The sequence below is a fragment of the Liolophura sinensis genome, chromosome 6 (genome assembly GCF_032854445.1).
Source record: "Liolophura sinensis isolate JHLJ2023 chromosome 6, CUHK_Ljap_v2, whole genome shotgun sequence".
Taxonomy (NCBI): domain Eukaryota; kingdom Metazoa; phylum Mollusca; class Polyplacophora; order Chitonida; family Chitonidae; genus Liolophura; species Liolophura sinensis.
Window position 1 is genome coordinate 68641245 of NC_088300.1, and position 21708 is coordinate 68662952.

A 21708-nucleotide genomic window follows, 5' to 3' on the forward strand; every position below is an offset into this window, starting at 1 on the left:
TAGTCCGAACTTATCCGGGTTACTAACAAACAACACGCACACGTTTATTCGCTATAGACATACTGTCGTGATATGCAATGGTGTATATGGGTTGAACGGTGCATATAAACCTTATCATACTCAACCATGCTTGGTTAATACTACAAAAGATCTCCAAACCGGTTCGCCGTATATATTCATGTGAAAAGTAGTTTTGGATAGGTTTAAACCTGCCACCATGAGGCCAGCTCAATGAACCAGAACTGCTATACTATACACTATACTACAAACTTAAATCAGCGTAGGTTAATGTAAAGTCAGGAACAGAAATATCTCACCCCAAAAACGATTGAATGTCGTTTTTTCACCATGAATATATGAGTCGTGAATATACGAAATAATAATTTTATTCACAAAATTTATTCTTAACAGCCTTCTCTCACTGATAAAAGAGGATTTGGTACATAGAGATACTCCAGTGTCGAACATTGTGCGAATTTTTTACTCTCTTTATACATATCAAACGCGATAGTCGCGATTATCATGCACGCACGAATGGGCACTCGAGTCCAAAGAGAGGTATTTAATGTCAAAATAACGCTGACACCGATATGGGTATACATACAACAATAAGGGCATATATACATACGTAATGCACATGAACATACATAAAATTCTTCTATATAATACCCACACGTATATAGCTGTGGTATTGCCGACGTGGCATCAACATTCATTGGAAGTCTTATTTTCCTCTTCAGTTTATCATTCGAAGTACATGTATGTATGCTTGGGGTTTTAACGCCGTACTTAACAATTTTTCAGTCATATGACGACGAGGAGTCATTAGGTGTGTACATATTGTGCGTTTCTTGTGGCAGGGCGAGACACCAGGCGTAACACCCGACCCAGTCACACTGACACCGGGCCAACCAGTCGTGTTTCCTTGCTGTAACCTCTCAGTGATGAGCACCAAGCCTGGTAGCAGCAATTTTTGGTATGTCTTTTGTATGCCCCAACACAGGTTTGATCACTGGATCTCCCGACCTCGACGCGGACGCTCTAACCATTAAGCCAAAGAAACGGTCGTTTATCGTTCGATATGGTTTCGTAAAATGTAGACTTGTACTTGGTTCAAATATTTTCGCTACTGGCAACCTATAAGTGTATTTATAATTGCCATGCAAAAAAGGTGTAAGCCCCAAAACAACTAGTTTCCATTCATTTAACATATAATAGCCAGCCCTTAAAGTCGAGATACAAGCTAGGAGAAGACGTAATGTACTTTCACACTTTCACACACTTTTGACTGTTCGCTGCTTCAGCAGTGGCTCAGCTCAGGGTGTATACTACCTGTCAAAACATTACATTTTGTCATGAGTTAAATAAATTATTTTTGAGCACTTTCTTTATTTGTTTTCTGACGTGTGACTTACATCTACTGGTTGAAGAGTGATTACCATCGAACGTTTTGCTGCGCAAACGGCCAAAGTATCACACCCCTCTTCACAGATTATGGCTGGAGGAATCCTCACACCTTGTCAAGCGCTTGAAAAACCTCTATACGATTCAGAGAAAGAGGAAACCATCGCATCTCGCCAAGTGCGTGACAAACCTGGATGAAGAGAACCACCGTGCATCGCAAAGTACGTGACAAACGCATCGAGGACGCATGCAGGTAAATTTGACCTGGAGTTATATTTTCTAGCGAGCTGTTTTCTTGTATTAACTTTTAGACGATTTCGGACAGCTTTGACCATGTTCTCTAAGAGGAAAAAACATACAAGAAACAGAAGACAAAATACGTTTGCTGCATATCACATATTCAGAGTGAGAGGTCTTTATTACGTTATCAACGGGTATAGCACCAGCAAAATGTGGATGTCCTTCTCATAGGCTTATACACGTATAAATAAGTGTACAGGACAGACACACATAGCTAAGATTAATTGTTATCCTAATCTATAGAAACAGTTGGACAGGTGCTTTATAACAGTTCTGGTAAAGGTGCCAGTAAATATTGTCGCTTTTGGGGGACTTAACGAAACATCGACACACACGACATTTACTTTAAAGCTCATTACAACAACGGCTCTTCATCGCAGTGACAGGCGTAATCATTCATTCATTCATCAACGCCACTCCCTTTACCTGCAAGCTACATAAAACCGATTTGTTGAGGCCGTTCTCTACTATCATCAAAATCCCGAAAGATTTTTAGTAAGGCTTTTTAAAAATCTTTTTAAAATGTACGGTCAAGGCTGATGAAATTGTGCTATACATTTGTCTCATCACTTGTGTTCACAAGTGCAATGCCCATAAAAAAATATCAATCAACGGTCGTCTTAAACTCTGCAAAAAGTCAAGAACAAATTTTTGAAATCGGGTTCCACTGCCTATCACGGCGTAACTTCACCAATCTCATTCTCGTTTTGATCACATGTTGAATTCTTCCACTTACACAAACCATATGGATATATTTACGCAGGAAGTTCTACGACTGGAAAGTCTTACAAAAATGGCACATGACAACGCGTGTTCCCAATGGTTATATAGCTCCTTCCCCTACTCCAACCTAACACATAGGCCTACAATGACAAGCTAGAACATGGACAAAAATTACTTCAATTTGGAAAGCAAGCGCTTACATACCTACACATATGTACACTTATTGCGAGGACCAGCCCAAACGTCTCATTTACATTTCCAAAACAATTTTTTTTACAAACTATATAGGATATTCAAAATGTGCTGAAGTGCCACCAGCGCAAAATGTACAATTTGTGAACAATGGTTCGTCCTAGCCACGGTCCTTAACCAACATTTTGTGCTCTCCTGCATCAGATACATTCTCAAGAAAATAGATTTCATAACGGTTACACCGTTGCGAATTCTTCCGATAAAGCGGCAAGTTAGGCAATAAAAACAGTAGAGTGCATACCGTTTCAGTATTAAGATCGGAAGAGAGAAGTGGTATAAAATTTAATCCAAAAGAAGTAGGGCGTCAAGTAGAATTATTGTACGATTCCAATTCCATATTGGCTGTATACAGAACCAGAAACAAATTTTAACCAAAACTAAAAAGTTACACAAATACTGATACTTTCTTTCCAGCCGATTCTACAAGTATTCTCATAAAAAAAACAACAAAAAAGAAAAAATAACAAAACAAAAAATAATAATAATAATTATAATTCTGCTCTACTGCGTCTGCTCTACTGCCTGAATTAGCCATACAATGTTGTAATTCACGATATTTTGGTCCATTATTTCTGCCAGTCTCTGATCCTTCGGCATGGTGGGGATCTTCAGGGTATCAGTTGACCTTCTGGCCTGTAAGGCCGCTTTACACAGAAATCATAACATACACGTTTGTACCAGGATCATTGGATACTGGTACATAGTATACCATGCCTTGGCACAATAAAGATAATAACATGCCAATGTGTTCGTCTGAGACTTCAACAGGCTCGCTGCCTGTCAAGCCAAGGGCATTATGTACCAAAAAAAATGCATTTGTATAGGTCTCCGTCTTTCATATGCAATAACTATATTTATGCATGAGACTGAAGAAATAAATAAATACAAACTACAAGACAATTTTTCCTTACGATGAGAGTGGGGAGTGTGGACATTACATCCAGGTTGAAATAAAACTTCCAAACCTGCAGTAAACATCATATATATTGTGGACACTATTCATAGGTGTATCTACTTGACAGTTTTATTAAACTGTACAAATGAGTCAAAAAGCACGCTAATCAGTAAGGTTAAGTTATAAATTTGAATGCCTGAATGTCTAAATTCAATCTCCTACATTGTCAAAAACTTACACCGTTTGGCCATCTCCAGGGCTTGGCACCGTCTGCCAACATTTAAGTTAATAATGGACTAACTATTAGTTTGAGTGGTCCTTAAATGTGTGTATCAAGCCAAGATACATATAATACTGGGAAAGTACGAGGAGCATCTCTGATTACCTGACTAGAACCATTCCTCTGTGCAAACAATAACGATCCTTGATTCAAATATAAAAGTTTCCAACTTCATTTACTTTTATAATGTTTTGATTTTGAACTGTGACAAGCAGCTCTTGAAGTGGTTTTGCTTGTCCTTCGGTTGGTTAGTCAATCGGTCGATAACATATTTGACGCTGCATATTCAACTTTATAGCCATTCGCTTTACAGTTGGTTTGAGTGCAAGTCGCCATTCATGTTTTTGAATGATGTGGCAAATATTCAGAATTTGACTTTGTCTTCTTTTACACTGATCAATCAGGCTGTTAGGGCGGGCTTCGGGTTATTTTCTTACAGTGTTTCAGTGGGGTGATAACCTGCTTAGACATAGCCTGCTGAAAATACAGCTTATAAGGTACCATGTGCACAGTTAGTGTGTCTCTGCATGCATACTTCAGTACATGGAACACCATCCATGGATTGCTAAGTTAGCTAATCAAGATCACAGAAACTTAGGTAATACAGCTTTAGGACACTCTACCATAATGCCTTAAGTCAGCATTCTACAGGGCAATCTACATGAATAATCACCTAAGCTGTCAGGTGTCTATCAAACAATGAGCCAATAATCTTGGCATGTTCGGCCTTCCAAATAATAGCTGTCAAGAGATTGTGGGAGGGTGGTGCGGCCAAAGTTAAACAAGGAAATGGACGATTAGTGACATGTTGTGGTTTGCTTGGCAAAGTCTCATTATTTAAAAGGAAACATGGGAACTCATTCCAACTACATGTACAGTTCTCAACCATTTTTTTTTTTTTTTTTTGGCTTTAATGTGACAGAGGAATCAATACAACCTGAATTTTGGACAGAAATGGATTTCCGTCTTGTGCAATATGTGATGGATGATATCTGTACTTGCGTCAGTGACAATTTTATGTGGCCTGGGCCTTTCTACGTTTAATAATGGTCTAAAAATGTACTACATCATACAGTATGTAAATAAAGGCAGAATATTTTTTTTTTTCTTTTTTAAATTGGGTCATTTCTATAAATGGAGTCCATTAATACAGACAAGATCTAACTCAACTCTGCTGGAGCTAATCTGATTGTGTCAGCAAATTATAGTATACCACACAAGTTTCCCTTAACCTGGTTCAACAATAAGTTCTATGTGAACAATATAAAAACACAAACACACACACGCTGCATTGCACATTGAAAATCAGAATTCGTTATGACTTATCTCAGAGAAGTTTAGAGATAATCACTTTCATACTTAGAACTCTTGTTTGTCTACACTGGAAATTTACCGTTAATGACCTCTGAATAAGATGCATACATCCCTATACAAGCTATACGACGAAGCAGTGACTTAGGCAGGTAAACACAAAAAAACCTTCATAAATACTAACATGATACTCTACTGGTTAAAATAGCACTATTTGACAATGTTACACCAGATATGTCTCCATAATGATTATCGCTTTGTGTCATCAGAATTCTAAATAAAAGTCCATTATTTAGCGCATTCATATATATATATATATATATGTAAATATATTTCATCCTATGATTATATACATCTGACATTTTACAGCACACATGATCAAGCGCCTTGAAAATCTGTTGATTAGATAATGCACAGATAATATACATGTGTAGTTTCAAGTTTTTCTTCTGCATGGCTATCACGTACGGCAACATATTGCTTGGCTCTACATTCAACATTTGTTAGGTGCTAGGTTAAATCACATGCTACTGTCATAATGTACCCTTAGTTTGTCTTGGCTTTAGCATGTTGTTGTACACCCAGGTATCACCTTCCTTATGGAAAAACTGCAATGAAAAAAAAAAAAAAAACCAGATCAATAAAACAACAAAATCATTAGAGTTTTCTGAACAGCATTACCAGAAAGTTTACACTTTGTGACTTAAAAAACACTAATTTTATTTTGTGTTTATGGCTTTCTTTTGTGACACTAAAATCAAAAGAAAAAAAAAACCTGCCTTCAACATTGCACAACACTTAGCCTGCATAAAACACAACAATTTAAAGTGATGTGGCCTTAGGTTGGATTCACTTTTAACTTCACCTTCACAACAGTCCCGCGTTAATACTATACTACTTGTTGCATCTTGTCAATATTACTACATAATATTAGCACAAAAACATCATTCATCCCTATAACCAATCTTCTGAAAAGGGTTAAAAACTTTTTAAATTAGAATTTGATTGTGGCAATGAACCCACCATTTCCAGAGTTCATGGAAGTAAAGGAAATCTAGATGGAGATACTGACAGACAAACACAAAATCATAGTAATTACATACCTTCAGGCATCAACACGGGCAATGGAAAAAGAAACTTTCATCAACCCATAAGACACGTAGCCTGAATCTGCTTTTGTGTGCGTGTGGTAAACACACAAATAAGCGTGGTAAGAGTGTAGAAACAGAATTCCAAACTTACTTTTGTAGGGAATTCTGTGTTAGTCTCTCTTCTGTGTCTCTCTCCTTCTCGCTGACGGGCTTCAAGCTGTGAAAAAAGACACCAGTTAGAATTCCGCAACACAAACAACAGCATCAGCTAACAAAAACCTGTAATACTTATGTGAGTGATGTTTTATGCCATACTCAAGAAATAACTCAAGGATATTTCCCCGACACAACAGCAACCAGCATTATGGATGGATTTATCTATTTATTTATTTGATTGCTGTTTAATGCCGTACTCAAGAATATTTCACTTACACCACAGCAGCCAGCATTATGGTGGGAGGAAACTGGGCAGAGCCCAGGGGAAACCCACGACCATCTGCAGGTTGCTGACTGGCCTTCCCACTTACGACCGGAGAGGAAGCCAGCATAAGCTGGCCTTGAACTCACAGTGAGCATTATGGATGGAGGAATTCCATATATAAACAACAAAATTTATACATAAAGGAATTGCTGGAAAATTGGGAAAGCAAATCATCTAGGATTCACTGCATGAAAAAAAATAAAATAAAAACTGAAACTGGAAAGTCAATGTTTAAATGAATAATCTACAATTTTTCGCTGCATTCGGAGACCAATTTCACCAGCGCTCGTTATTATTAGCTCTAATCGTCGTTACAGACGGTAGCTGCATGCACACTGCAACTTCCCATATACACACGCATAAACCAATAGGAATGTAATCTCTGTTCAAAATGCTCCTAACTTTGGAAAAAAATGTCGGTATGTGAAATACATTCTGAAAGAAGGCAGTGACTTTCACTAAATGTGGTGATATTCATCACATACAACATATATTCTTACAAATTTCTTGTGCTCTGTTGCAGTGTTGACATCTCCGACAGCCAAAGCGTTGGTCACATGCTGCCACAGTCGGCGGGATTCATACTCTCCCTGCTTGTCCAGTGGTCGTACTCTCTTTTTGTACACTTTCAAATCCACTACATCAATAACTTGAGATTCTTCCTGAAACGACAAATGTGAGGAAACAATTCTACATACATATGTTCACAAAGTACAAAAAATCTATAAGAAGGGGTAAAAATTGCAACAACAGTTTTCTTCCGTGATGTTGCTATAACTAAAATACAGTTACATGTTGCCATGTAACTATATTTTGGAGACAAAAGTATGTTGGTGGGATTGGCCAATTTCAGGGCTTCACCAAAGATATAATTTTATCAGTCTACAAAGAATAAAAATGCAAAAATGTTGAAGAGTTACAGTAGGTGTTTTATGAGCACACATACACGGATTACTGTCACGTAATAAAGGAGTTAACAGATTGGACTGCTTTTATTACTGGTGGGAAGGAGTTTTAAAAGTTCTGCATTACACCACTGTTGAAACACTTGGCAGGTTCTTCAGGCCTGTATGAACACCCCATCAACCTGTTGGAAATGCCATTATTGTATCATGTCATACATTATTCAAATTAGGGTATAAACTGTGTTTACATTTCTCGAAAATACCAAAGTGTAAAAGAGAATGAATAAAGTTAGATGTAACACTAAAGGTTCTTCACGACAAGCCTTGATAATCACTAAAAACACACCAATAGTGTGCATGTAAATCTGGCTGGGATGCATTAGAAGATTTTGGGCACAAAAACAGACAAATCCATTTTAATTTAATTTTAAATTAAATTTAGTATTTACCTCCTGTTCTTAGAAATGCAGGCATACGAAGGCAGATGTAAAAGAGTTACCTATCACAAATTTGGGATAAATACAAATTTATCGTAAAAGTCAAACATGCGAGTTAAATTTGTTTAATGTCTTGGCATGAATAGAGTTTTATCTGCTTTGGCACCTGAATTCTTCCTCCTAAAATCTTCAAAATTCTCATTTTTTTTTTTGAATAGTATTATCTGCTGTAGAATAAACTCACATCAGTGTAGCAGAACTCAAACGACTTATTCCACTCTCCCTGAACCCTGCAGGTGATAGTCCCAGACAGGTTATCCTTCACCTCTGCACTCACTCGGTGAAGCTTTCCTCCATAAAATGGCTACAAGAGAAACCATTCACACTCATACTACATTATAACCATAAATCCGTCTCTAACTAGTGATTTCTGGGAATTTCCACAATAATGTATCTTTGTTTTCAAAATTAAATCATAACAACGTACAGTTTGAAAGCAAACAGCAGATTGTGAAACATAAAATGAATGTTTTAAACAGTAACAGCTAAATCTCAAAAGTATCTAAAAACAATGTCCACTTATGAATTCCAAACAATCTGTAACAAAGTCATATTTTGCAGTAAGAAGTACACAGTCTAAGCAGTAACACCTGCAATATTAAGTTAACCTTAACATGTAATGTTCATGTTACAATTAATGCATGATCAGACAGTTTAATCATCAAGTCTGAACTGTCAAAACTGTTTGACTGTCAGCATAAAGACTATTAGTACACATGTTATATTTATTTATTTACTTATTTTCTTGGTGTTTTACATGTACTCAAGAATATGTCACTTATACGATCATGGCCAGCATTATGGTGGGAGGAAACCAGGCAGAGACCACCAAGAAACCCTATACATGTTATGATACATGCACATTTCTACTTGGCCAGATATCACACATATCAGGCATAAGACAAAATACTCTGGTTTTCATTGGACAGCAACGGTCACATGGCATACTTTTATATCTCCCTATAGCATACGTGTCTGCTGACTAGGTTATCGCCCTACACTCTGTTGTGACAACCATGGTGACATGACTGAAGTGATTTGCTTATACATCAGTCTTTTGAGCTGAATTGATGGGTCTTTTGCAGGATGAATTCATTACATGATTTGTCAGTGACAGGTAAGAAAAATATATATGGTGACAATAACCCTCATATTGTGCTTTTCTCACACTCCGCCCAATATGAGACTTACTGGCACCATATATTTCATATACTTCCTTGTTGGAAGAGTTATCTACCTTGGTATGGAATGTGACAGCAGCAGAAAGGTTGGTCTTCTGACAGCTGATGTGTATCTTGTCTCCAAGCTCCACCCAGGGGACGGTGAGAATGGAACGTGCGTACACACTAGGCAGTCCAAACACATACTCCTCATCATGCTCAAGTAACCTTAAACTAACTGCAACAAGCAAATGTTCATAAATGAGTTTATGTGAAAAGGAGTTTTAACTTGCAAACTGCACAGAAATGTTTTAGTACGCATGTAAGAAGCTGTTCAGATGTTTTAACAAATAAAAGGCTTAACCAATTCATGAATGAATGAATGAATGACTACTGCAAACGTCAATAGGCAATAATTTGGCCATATCATTACAATACCCAGTGTAAACTTAACCAATATGAAGATTGGCAATATTAAGTAATTCCTTGCAGCTTTGATGAAAACAAGCCTTAAAAGTTCACATCTGGTGTGAGGTAAACAGACATATCATATCTGAAAACCCTATCTAAATAATATAACTTCTTTCTTATTTACATTGTCTTTACAAATGGACTAATAGACATAATCCCTTCCACATCCATGAAATATGCCAGTTGGATAAAAAGGTTTTCTCGCACTACCAAAAGATTTCCTTGAATTTGCACAAATCTGCCTTGGAAATACATGAAGCTTCTTATTTATTTATTTATCTGAATTGTGTTTTACGCCATACTCAAGAATATTTCACTTATACGACCGCGGCCAGCATTACAGTGTGATGTAAACTCCCAAAAAATCCACGACCTACCATAGTCTGCTGCCAGACCTTCGCACTAATGACCATACTGGAAACGAGCAAGAGCTGGACATGAACCGCATTGCTTTGAGGTTCCAAGGTCATAGCGCCACCCTGGAATGTTAACCATCTTGGTCACAAGGACCCCTATGGATTCTAAGAGCTTCGTCGTTAATTGAGCTCTAACGAGTTACTACAATTCCACTGTTGTTTTTCTGTGTTTCAATTTAATCTTGGCCTGTAAAACTTCACCTTGATTTATTTATTTATTTGATTGGCGTTTTACGCCATACTCAAGAGTATATCACTTATAAGACGGCGGCCAGCATTATGGTGGGAGGAAACCGGGCACAGCCTGGGGGAAACCCACGAGCATCCGCAGGTTGCTGGCAGACCTTCCCACTTACGGCCGGAGAGGAAGCCAGCATAAGCTGGACTTGAACTCACAGCAACCGCATTGGTGAGAGGTTTCTGGGTCATTACGCTGTTCTGGCATGGTAACCGACTGAGCCACGGAGGCCCCCAAAATTCACTTTGACATGCATAGAAAACCTTAAAATGATATTTTTTTGACCCACATTTAGGGGGATGAGTACATCAGAACCATGGAAGATATGAGATTTTGAAAACTTTAGGTGCGATTACAGCACAGTATTTTGAATGCTCTGCCCAACTTACTTTTGCCCACCATGACCAGTCCTATAGACATGCCCATGAATTTGGACTTTGTGTATATGGAGGCATTCATACACATCTGTTTCTCCGGACACTCGAAATAAAATGCTGAAACTGAAACAAGAAAATCATGTTACAGATCTACACAGTACAAGCTATTTATTGATTGATTTATTCACTTATTGATTTATTTGTTGTTTAATGCACTATTGACAAACTTTTCAGTTATACAACGGTTGTCAGTTGGATGGGTGAAGGAGACAACAGTGCCCGGGGTAAACCACCGACCACTGGTATGTGACTGATAAACTTTCTCAGGTGCGATGTACAGATATGCACATCATATTGGTGGAAGACAAGTGATCTTGAAGCAATATTAGACAGTGCAAACATCCACTGAAGTGTCACTGCATCCTGTAAGCAGGGGCACCAATGCAATTTAATATTTCTATAAATATGAAATATCTGGATTTCCTTCACTGATAAAAGTGATATTTTACTTCGTTAAATATCACATTCATTAGAGCATTTTGATATTTCACACCCAGACATCATAACAGAAATTTCACTTTTTTTAACGTCTGAATCTGAGCAGTATGATGTTATATAATACAAGTTTAGTCATGTTTAGTATTGTTACATGCAACAAGACATGATGTCATACAAGACGTCACACTATATCATACAAGACATCACACTATATCATACAAGATGTCACACTATATCATACAAGACGTCACACTATATCATACAAGACGTCACATTATGTCATACAGGACGTCACACTATGTCATACAAGACATCACACTATGTCATATAAGATGTCACACTATTTACATGCCTGTGAAGCCCTGAAGTTAAAACATTCAATATATAAATGTTAAAATACACAAAATCATAATACTATCAAAAGTATATATAATAAACAGAAAATTACAGGGTGAAAATAAAAAATATTATAAATAATAATAAAAATATTGCTCTGGCAAGAGATGGAAGTGTTAACCTATGAGATGCGAAGCCTTTCACTGTCCACTATCCTCTATTCATCAAAGCTATCATCAAAACCCAAAAGCATATCTACATACATGTACAGCTGTATGGTGTCAATTGTTTATGATGCTACATGTCAAATTTTCATGACATAAAATGATTCTATTCCATTGACCTTGTATTCAAAGACCTGATGGATTTAAGACTTCCATAAACCGCCAAGTCAATTAGCACAAGTCAGAAAAAACATTAGGGTTTGCAACTGTGACAGCTAAAGCTTATGTGTACCTTATGAAGACCTTCATCCATGCAACTACAACTGTACACTATATCAAGGCCCATTTTTATTAAAATGTCTTCAGATTTAAGTCCTTTCAAACTGCAACAATTAAGATATTTTGCTCTCGAAAGTTTGAAATTTGTACATTGATTCTTTACTGCAAGACAATGTACTAAATCGCGATTTTGAGTTTTTTTTCCCTGTTCTGAGTTTGAGTTTTTAAGCACTTGCAACTAATAACTTAAGTCTTAAGATGCTTGATAAATATGAGCCCTGAGCTGAACAAACAAGACAGTCATCTCACTGGGTGGATGATGGGAGACTTGCTCCGCACAGTACGTCAGCTGTACAGGCCCACTGCTGGAGCTGGCTGACACCCGAGATGTCTCCGTCTCTGTCTGCTTATGCCTATCTGCAGCTTTCTCCCTGCTGGGCGCCTTATCCCCCATCCCATGCAGCTTATCATCAGGTTTGGACACAGGCTCTGGTTTGCCTGTGGTCGCCTGTGTAATTTCCTGCACGGGCTCACAGTCCTGAATCTCCTTCGGGGACAGCCGCCAAGAACAGTGGAAGGTTTCCCCAATGATTGGGTTGTAAGGCTTCTTAGCCACGGATCCCTGCAAATGGAGTTGTAATCTTAGCATCACTATGGCACAGTGTAACCAAACATCTACAATTTATCCCTGACAACTACATCTATAACACACGCAATTGTGAGCTGCAGCTTGCAGTACTGTAAGTCACTCATTCTGTCAGTCTTTTAACACTACCTTTTAACATGGGCCATTCAGCGTAACAACATGGGGTCAGAGTGCAAGATCCATTTTTCACTACAACCCATTCCCCATTGGTGTTAAACACAGTCCTGAAGAAATTTTCATTTATTTCATAAACCAAACCAAGCTAAATGACGTAGACATCACAAAACCACCAAGATCTAATTTGCCGTGAGACTTCTATGGCCATACAACAAGTGTTTCCTTGTAAAACTTTCATCTACTGTTGCCTGTTTTGGGGCAAACTGATAAAATAAAACATGAATAAGAGTTTAAAAATGTACCTGTCTGCCAGCATGGAAAGATGTAAGGTACCACTGAAGGACAGCTAGCATACGACTCTCGGCGCTTGGTAAATCTGGTATTCTAAATAAACAAGATAAAAATCATTTTATGGACAGTCCAGAGTATGCTGCAGGATTATCTTGCAATGTAGCTTACCACTTTAATAATCTTCACCAAATTGAATGAATGCCACTTTTAAAATTTCAAAGTCATTCATACCTACCAGGTATGTAAATTTGAATCCCACAAGGCATAAAACGTTAGGATTGGTGTTTGAGTGTAACAGATGTGGGCCACTCGTTACTCTTCTTCAATTTTCTTCAGTACTGCTGTCCATACTTCTTTTTTTGCAAGTGCTTGGAATGAACTACCACACTTTGGCAAGTTATACTGCTGACCTTTTCACCATTAGGCATACACGTCAGTACTGCTGTCCATACTTCTTTTTTTGCAAGTGCTTGGAATGAACTACCACACTTTGGCAAGTTATACTGCTGACCTTTTCACCATTAGGCATACATGTACATGTATATTATATTGGGATAAAGCAAGTAGTCTCCAGAAAACTTCATATAACACTGCACGAACAAGCACTGACCACCGCTTATTGCCACCCAGGCCTCAGGCTGTCTTTCAAGAAAATATACATGTGCAAGACTCTGAAGGAAACAAAACCTTGGTTCGATTCCACAAATCCATTTCTGACGTTCTGTCAAAATCTAAAAATATTCTCATAAAGCCTTACAAGTTTGGGTATTAGCAGTTGAAATTTTGAGATGGTCCAGGAATTTTTTTCTGAATTCCTAAATAGGCTCCAAATCATTTTCAAACTTTAAAATTTGGACTTAAAGTCAGAAATGGCTTTGTGGGATCGGTTCCCGGTGCTGGACGACACTAACCTAAGAAAGATGTCTGGGTGAGCCATGCAATCAGCAAACAGCTCTAGCAGCGACCGGCGCTCCAAAATAAACGTCGGCAGAACCACCTGAAAGATGCAGTAGTAACACTGAAGACTTGTGGTACATGTGTATATGTTCAACATTATGCACACCTTAAACCCCCGCATACAATTTAAATACTGTCACATGAATCTGAGTATGACTAAAAAAACAAAAAAAACTAACACACACACAAACCCACAAACAGTCTATTTCAAAGGGGGGCTGTTCCTCAAAGGGGTCGTAACGTTATGTCGGTCACAAATACCAAGGCGCCCTATGCCATCAGTATGCGACGTCATGGTGATTAGGCCAGAGTAACGTTACGACCCCTTTGAGAAACAGCCCCCAGTTGAACAGTAAGAGAATTGGCTTTATCCTGTGTATGTAGATTTGACTATGGATTTGATGGAATGAAGGAATGATTACAAGATATCAGCAATATTTACTACATTGTAGTAAGAGTATGTTGATCCAGCAATCACCACCTGAGTCAGACAAAAATCCATATGTACATATTCATGTGATTTTAGGTTCAAGTAGTCCTCAATGCATTGTAGAAGCACAAAATAGTCCGAATCTGAATTATTAAGCGAAAATACCATAATTCTTCAACCTTTTCACATTTGAAAGAGAAACTTACAGGGCCATCTATGCACCCTTTAAATTTTGAATACAAAACTGGTTGACACTGGCTGGGTTTGCCAATTTAAGGGCTTCACAAAAAGCACAGTTTTAGCAGTGTACACAGAATAATGCACTCACATCATACTTGAATAAACCATTTGTGAACGTGCAAAAAGGTTGAAGAACTACAGTAACATGACATGTTTTTATTTATTTGATTGGTGTGTTACTCCTTACTCACAAATATTTCACTTCTACACCGGCCAGCATTATGGTGGGGAGAAACCAGATGGGAGCCACCGCATTGGTGAGAGACTCCAAATTCTCTGCACAGCAATGGCATGCTAGCCACTTAGCCACGTAGGCACCCTTATAACCTAATAAAACTCTATGTGTACCTTTGTCAAATCCATGCCAAGCTTCAGCTGAGATAAGAGGTGTAAAATGATACTCTTGTGTTCTTCTACTCCCTCCAGGTCACTGTCTTTGTACTCCTCACTGTCTTCGACCTCTTCATCATGGTTCAGTTGCTCTGCAATGAGACCATCACCACAGTATGACACTACAATAGTAACATAAGATCACAACCACAATATGAGACCGCAGCAGCAATAAGAGACCACTAATGTAAAATGAAACTGTACCAAGAGTATCAAACGACAACATGAGATAATGACTGCAATATGAGTTCACAACTACAAAATGAGGTCACAACTACAAAATGAGCTCACAACTACATCAAGAGCTCACAGTTACAATATGAGATCACAAGTAAAACATGAGCTCACAACTACAACATGAAACCAAACAGAGATGAGACCTGGAGGGTTTTGATGTGTGTCTGGTTATGTTAACAGCTGGCAGAATTGAGACTACCCAAATTTGCTACCAGAGAACTAATTACTGTGAGAGTAAGGGAGATAACTGAGTGAGGTTCTTACCGGGAGGATTTGGATCTGCCACTGGGTAGGTAATAGAGCTGGCAGAACTGAGACTACGCACCAGTGAGGCTGGATCACTGACAACTGCTTCTGCTGGAGCCACAGCAGACTCTCTGTAACACAGATAAATGGAGAAGATGAAGGACATGAGATGTAGAACCAACGACAGAAGGACAGGATTTATAAACCTACAGTACAACAATACAGGGCATAACGTACAGATTGCTGTTTATAACACAAACGTGCTTGGATGGTTTGTGTGAGTGGTGTATCTGTGTGGTTCTCAAAGCTATTCAGGGTAAACATGTTTGTTTACACGGGGTTTATAGCGCAGACTTGAAGCCACCAGACATGAAGCCCTACCCAATCAAAATACAACACCTGTCAGAACTGGCCCATTTTTTAAAATTACCCAAAATGACCATAAATTTCATCCATGACTGACTTGCCCATTTTCCCTGATTCTGAGAGTTCTATTCATTTTGGAAAGGTGTTTTGAGGTCTGCTCGGAACACGGGATGACATTCTCCTGGAAAATCGTTCAGCACTAAAAATAATATTTTGTGACATTTATTTGAATCTAAAAATATGAAATTTTAGGGCATTTACCATAAGCCAAGTTTCAAGCCAGAGAAGTACAACAATCACTGACTGGAAGGTGTCAGGCAAGCCTTGCCTTGAGATTGTACCAGCTGACAACTTTACCATACAGTAAATCCTTTACAGTAGAATTTGACACAATGGTGACCAATTCCCACCTAAGCAAGTCAGTTCCAAGCTGTATAAAAACGCATCATTCTCAGCTGTTACACTACAGTGCTTTTCAACTACCTCTGCTTCACAGGTACAACTAACTGTGATCTATTCAAACATAAATTAAATAGTTAGAGAGAACACAGATTGGACTAATTTGTTTTAGGCAGTTCATGCTTCCCATCAAACCTGGGAACAAATATTTTGTTACTTCCAATAATATGACAAATCTGCTAACAAACAGTCTCCGTCTCGTTTTAAACAGAGGAGGCCAGGATAGGGTGTAAGCAGGATTCAGGTCCAAACAGCTATGACAATAATAGATACATGTGAAATCATCTTACACCACTGGATGAACTTCAGCAGGTCCTTGAGGTCGAGTGTTCGTCAGATTTACCCCAGACTCAAAAGCTGTCTGAAAAAGTGAAACAGGAAATCAGAGTATGTAGCATTGGTTGGACATCTCTAATAATTAAGTTAAACATATGTTTTCCATGACATGTGGTAAGAGTTTTAAGCTTTCAATTTCATCCAATTGTTCTATATATGTCCCACTGTCTAAAATTCTTCCCTGTATCAAGACATTCTTAACTACATGCAAACTTGGCTTTAGTAGAAATGGAAGTTGTCTGGTAACAACAAAGGCAAACTCTTACTTACTTAGTAACACCAACTACATTTACAACCAAATATATAGGGGTATTTTTCTGACGAAAGCAGTCACTCAACACACTGAAGAGTGACAGTTTCATGAATAGAAATGACGGAAAAGTGTGTATCAAGTAAGGCCATATACGGTAAATGACATAAAGTTTCGCCTTGGGACTTGGACAGTGTATCCCAGGATTCATTGCATTGATTGTGGTTGTTACTGACTGGATGCCACGGGAGAGGATCAGAGGTGGTCAGGGGATTATACTGACAGTTCAAGAACGTAATGAGCTAGCTCCCGCTTTACTGAGCAGTCAGTTTATGCACCTACCACCAAAGGTTCATGTTTTCCTCAGTTTTAATCATAATGATTCATGGGAATTTGAAAAGAGATCAAGCGTGACTACCCAGTACCTTTACGCATGAGGAGTGTCGACTCAAATATCCCTTTTTAAACTGCAGGGCTATCAGTACGCAAAGTTGTAGCAGAATATTGCACGCCGCAATTGTACAGTTGCAAACTAGGCCTACCAGCAGACGAGATGATCTGAAGATGTTAAACTGCGATTAAAGTGACACTTAGACATGTGAGTTTGCGCCGCTGCAGCTAATAACATTTCTTGTTTATTCTGGTGTAAATTAAAAAACTGTCAACTTCCATCCATGTTTCATAAACATGAATGCTTAACTTACTGAATATTTATCTGAGCCTCCTCAGATGAAATGTCAGTCATAAAGACTGGTATTATTTACATGCAGATACAAGCCACTAACAATCACAGGACTCGAAATTTCCCTGTGTTTACCCATCCATCACAGGACTCGAAATTTCCCTGTGTTTACCCATCCATCACAGGATTCTTGCTGGCGAAGGGCAAAACAATAATCTTATCAGCAGCTGACTACGTGTAAATCACATCTGGGCAAAACTGTACACAGGAAATCGTAAAATATGCATATGATATAAACGTCCCGACTGTAAAAAAAAAGACTGATATATGAAATTGGAATTACATGGACACAGGAAGCTGATGACACGTATTTCTCAGTGAAAATCATTAGCTGACATACATTTGTATACATATTCAATGCATAATGAGGACTTTTAGCAGACAACTGTTCACCAGATAACGGTGTGAGGTGACTTCCACGCAGGCTTAACCCGATTAATCAGTTCATCTGCAGCGTACATCGTGCATGTATATTCCTTGTTTGGTGTGGTCATGTTTTCAGACAGTGTCTGGAATATAAAGGTTTGTAATAGACATCACATATCTTGATACTTTCTTCGATTTCATTCTCGGGTATATTTAGAGATGCACGTGTGGGTCTCGAGTCGGGAGACCTGCACACCTCGCTGTCAGTGACTTGACCCCATGTGGCGCGTTCTCTTCTCTCGCCAACTCAGATCATGCAAAAGTAAACAACAGTAACTCGCGTGCGAAGCTTTAGGTCATGTGCCGTAAGTCTGAACACACAGTGAATGTAGGCAGAATTATAACTTTAACCATAAATACTTTTACAGGTGTTGTCAGTTTGGCTCATAATGATTTATTTATTTATTTATTTGATTGGTGTTTTACGCTGTACTCAAGAATATTTCACTTATACGACGGCAGCCAGCATTATGGTGGGAGAAAACTGGGCAGAGCCCAGGGGAAACCCACGACCATCCGCAGGTTGCTGCCACACCTTCCCACGTACAGCCGGAGAGGAAGCCAGCATGAGCTGGACTTGAACTCACAGTGACCGCATTGGTGAGAGACTGTTGGGTCATTACGCTGCGCTAGCGCACTAACCAACTGAGCCCCGGAGGCCCTGGCTTATAATGAACTACATTCATAATAATTATGTAATCAATACCATGCCAATATTAATAAGTCAAACTGGAACAGCTGGGGTGTCACAAAACAAAACCATTAATTTGTAGCTGCTCGGTGCATGCGATGCAATGGCACTTTTATACGACATGGCCAACTGTATTGATGAAGATTTGTCTTGGCAATACAATTATCAAGTGGCATTCAATTCTACTAGTATGTTAAATTATTCACAGGAACAGCACTTGTCCATTTAATCAAGACTAACCCGCCGCTTCTGTAGGATGGAGAGACACTGGGAAAGGCACTGCAATGTAACCACGGAGGTGGCCTTCATTAGTAACAAGTCCTGCAAGAAAAGACAAAACATGTCCAGATGGTAAAAGCATACTACACTGATCCAGATGAGATTAAGGGTTCAACACCGCTGTAGTGGTGGGTGCTTGCTGTGTAACCCGACCCCGATGAACCTTACGTTGTACCTAGTCAAATCCGCAGATTCGATGGGGTGTGTAAAAAAAGGGTTTAGTGATATAGAAGGCATTATTCTGTGTTTACTCATAAAATTACACTTTTTGTGAAGCCCTGAAATTGGCTAATCAAACCATTGTAATTTTGTCTCCAAACTCAAATTCAAAATGTGCTTAAATTGCACTGAAAGTTGATCTTTCATATGCGCAAAGTTGAGGAATTACAGTATATACAGATCATAAACACTTGGGGAAGTAAATGTCCCTGTGCCTGATGTTGTTTGAAAGGTCCTCTCTATTTCATTTTTATGTGTATATCTACACATGGCTCGGAACTAATTCAGAATTACTTATTCAATAACAATGTAAAAGGGACAAAAAGATCCTTCACTTATATAGAACAACATTTCACACAAAGACGATGATTTACATATGGTTCTCTGATCATACTGTTGAGGCATTTACCAAAGAGTTGTTTACAGATGGACAAAGAGGAACAGTCAATTCACAATTTTAACCTAAAACAAGAGTAATGTAATTCTTCAATCTTATTTATTTGCAAGGTGTTTATTCAAGCCTATTCTGAAGGCATTATTCTATGTAAACTGCTAAGATTATACTTTCTGTCAAACCCTCAAATAGACCAACCCAATCAATGTAATTTTTATCTTCAGAATCAAATTATCAATGTGCATAAATTGCACCAAAATTGCCACTTCATATGCGAAAGGTGGTGGAATTAGTGTAATGCGACAGGGTGTTGTGTCTTATTTACCTTATCTAGTGGATTCAGAATAGGGCTGGATGATGGCAGTTCCTGCAACAGATCATAAAACAGTACAGCTAAAGATACCTGTACATGCCTGCAGGGGTCTCGAACAGCTAGCCACATCCAACAGATCATCGCAATTCATTTATTTATTCGATTGCTGAACATTACTACATTTCTATGTCAAAAGGTCAAGCTGGAAATGAAGAATTCAAAGCGATTATATTCAAATGATATTTCTCCATGATATAGCTGAAAAGTTCCAATGTGGAGTAAAACCTAATCATTCATTCATTCACCAAAACACGGAACTCAGAATTAAAACTGCTACAATGTAAGCTTTATTTCCTAACCCCCAGCCTTACCTTTAAGAAAAAAAAAACAAAACATACACTTTACAGTGCTCATTCCACTGAGAAACTGGTTTAATTTCCCAGAATCTGGTCGTCAATGTACCACTCAAGCAATCCATCTTAACCATCTCCTTTGATCAAAAGCCATAATTAAGCAAGCTAATACTTCCGAACTCTATATGCTGTCATTAGATACATGAATACGAATACACATGAAAACGTAAACGAATGAAAACGTAAACGAATGACGCTACCTCAATCTTTTCAGACAAACTGCTTGCATAGTCCTCGGCCTCATGGATGTGTTCTCGTGAGTCTGTGAAGAGATCTGGACTGACCACACCCACATGTGCAGCAGGGGGTTTGTGGTGAGATCTGAAACACAAGTACGGCTTGTGTAGATATAGGAAAACATCTGAGATTTAACACAAGGACAGCTTGTGTAGATGTAGGAAAACATCTGAGATTTAAACACCAGTATAGCTTGTGTAGATATAGGAAAACATCTGAGATTTAAGCACAAGTACAGCTTGTGTAGATGTAGAAAAACACCTGACATTTAAACACAAGTACAGCTTGTGTAGATATAGGAAAACATTTGAGATTTAAACACAAGGACAGTTTGTGTATATATAGGAAAACATCTGAGACTTAAACACAAGTAATGCTTAGGTACATGTAGGCAAACATCTGAGATTTAAACACAAGTACAGCTTATGTACCTGTAGGAAAATATCTGACATATAAACACAAGTACAGCTTGTGTGTTTATGTAATAAAACATTTCAGATTTAAACACAAGTACAGCTTATGTACATGTAAGGAGACATCTCAGGTTTAAGCAAAATTACTGCTTGTGTATATGCAAGGAAACACCTCAGATTTAAACACGACACATGTATGGTTTATCGACAAGTAAGAAAACAGCACAGATTTAAAAGTACAAATGATTTACAGCTTCCTGTCACCTGGCATCCAATTCTTCAGGCTTTTCGCATATGAAAGAGTAACTTTCAGTGCAATTTGTGCACGTTTGCTTTGATTTTGTAGACAAAACTACATTGGCCAATTTCAAGAATTAAAGAAAAATATAATTTTATCAGTATCCATGGAATGATACCTTCAGAATATGCTTGAATCAACACTTTGCAAATATGCAAAAAAGTTGAAGACTTAAAGTAGCATATTTTAGAAAGCACATATATAGTTGTATACCATGTTAAATGCAAGCTTCCAGAGCAA

General features: G+C 38.3%; 1 protein-coding gene across 1 annotated transcript in view; it reads right to left on the reverse strand.

Moving 5' to 3' along the window:
* Positions 1-5507: 5507 nt before the first annotated feature.
* LOC135467466 (oxysterol-binding protein-related protein 11-like) overlaps positions 5508-21708 on the reverse strand; it is a gene marked incomplete at its 5' end in the record, with an annotated part of 37352 nt that continues 21151 nt past the window's right edge. The window contains 15 exons of the mRNA XM_064745239.1: positions 5508-5773; positions 6408-6473; positions 7238-7399; positions 8324-8443; positions 9377-9537; positions 10814-10924; positions 12388-12700; positions 13144-13225; positions 14044-14129; positions 15108-15241; positions 15651-15763; positions 16748-16818; positions 19143-19223; positions 20120-20161; positions 20721-20841. Coding sequence (XP_064601309.1) covers positions 5699-5773; positions 6408-6473; positions 7238-7399; positions 8324-8443; positions 9377-9537; positions 10814-10924; positions 12388-12700; positions 13144-13225; positions 14044-14129; positions 15108-15241; positions 15651-15763; positions 16748-16818; positions 19143-19223; positions 20120-20161; positions 20721-20841 — 1738 coding nt within the window. The remainder of the gene's footprint in view (positions 5774-6407; positions 6474-7237; positions 7400-8323; positions 8444-9376; positions 9538-10813; positions 10925-12387; positions 12701-13143; positions 13226-14043; positions 14130-15107; positions 15242-15650; positions 15764-16747; positions 16819-19142; positions 19224-20119; positions 20162-20720; positions 20842-21708) is intronic.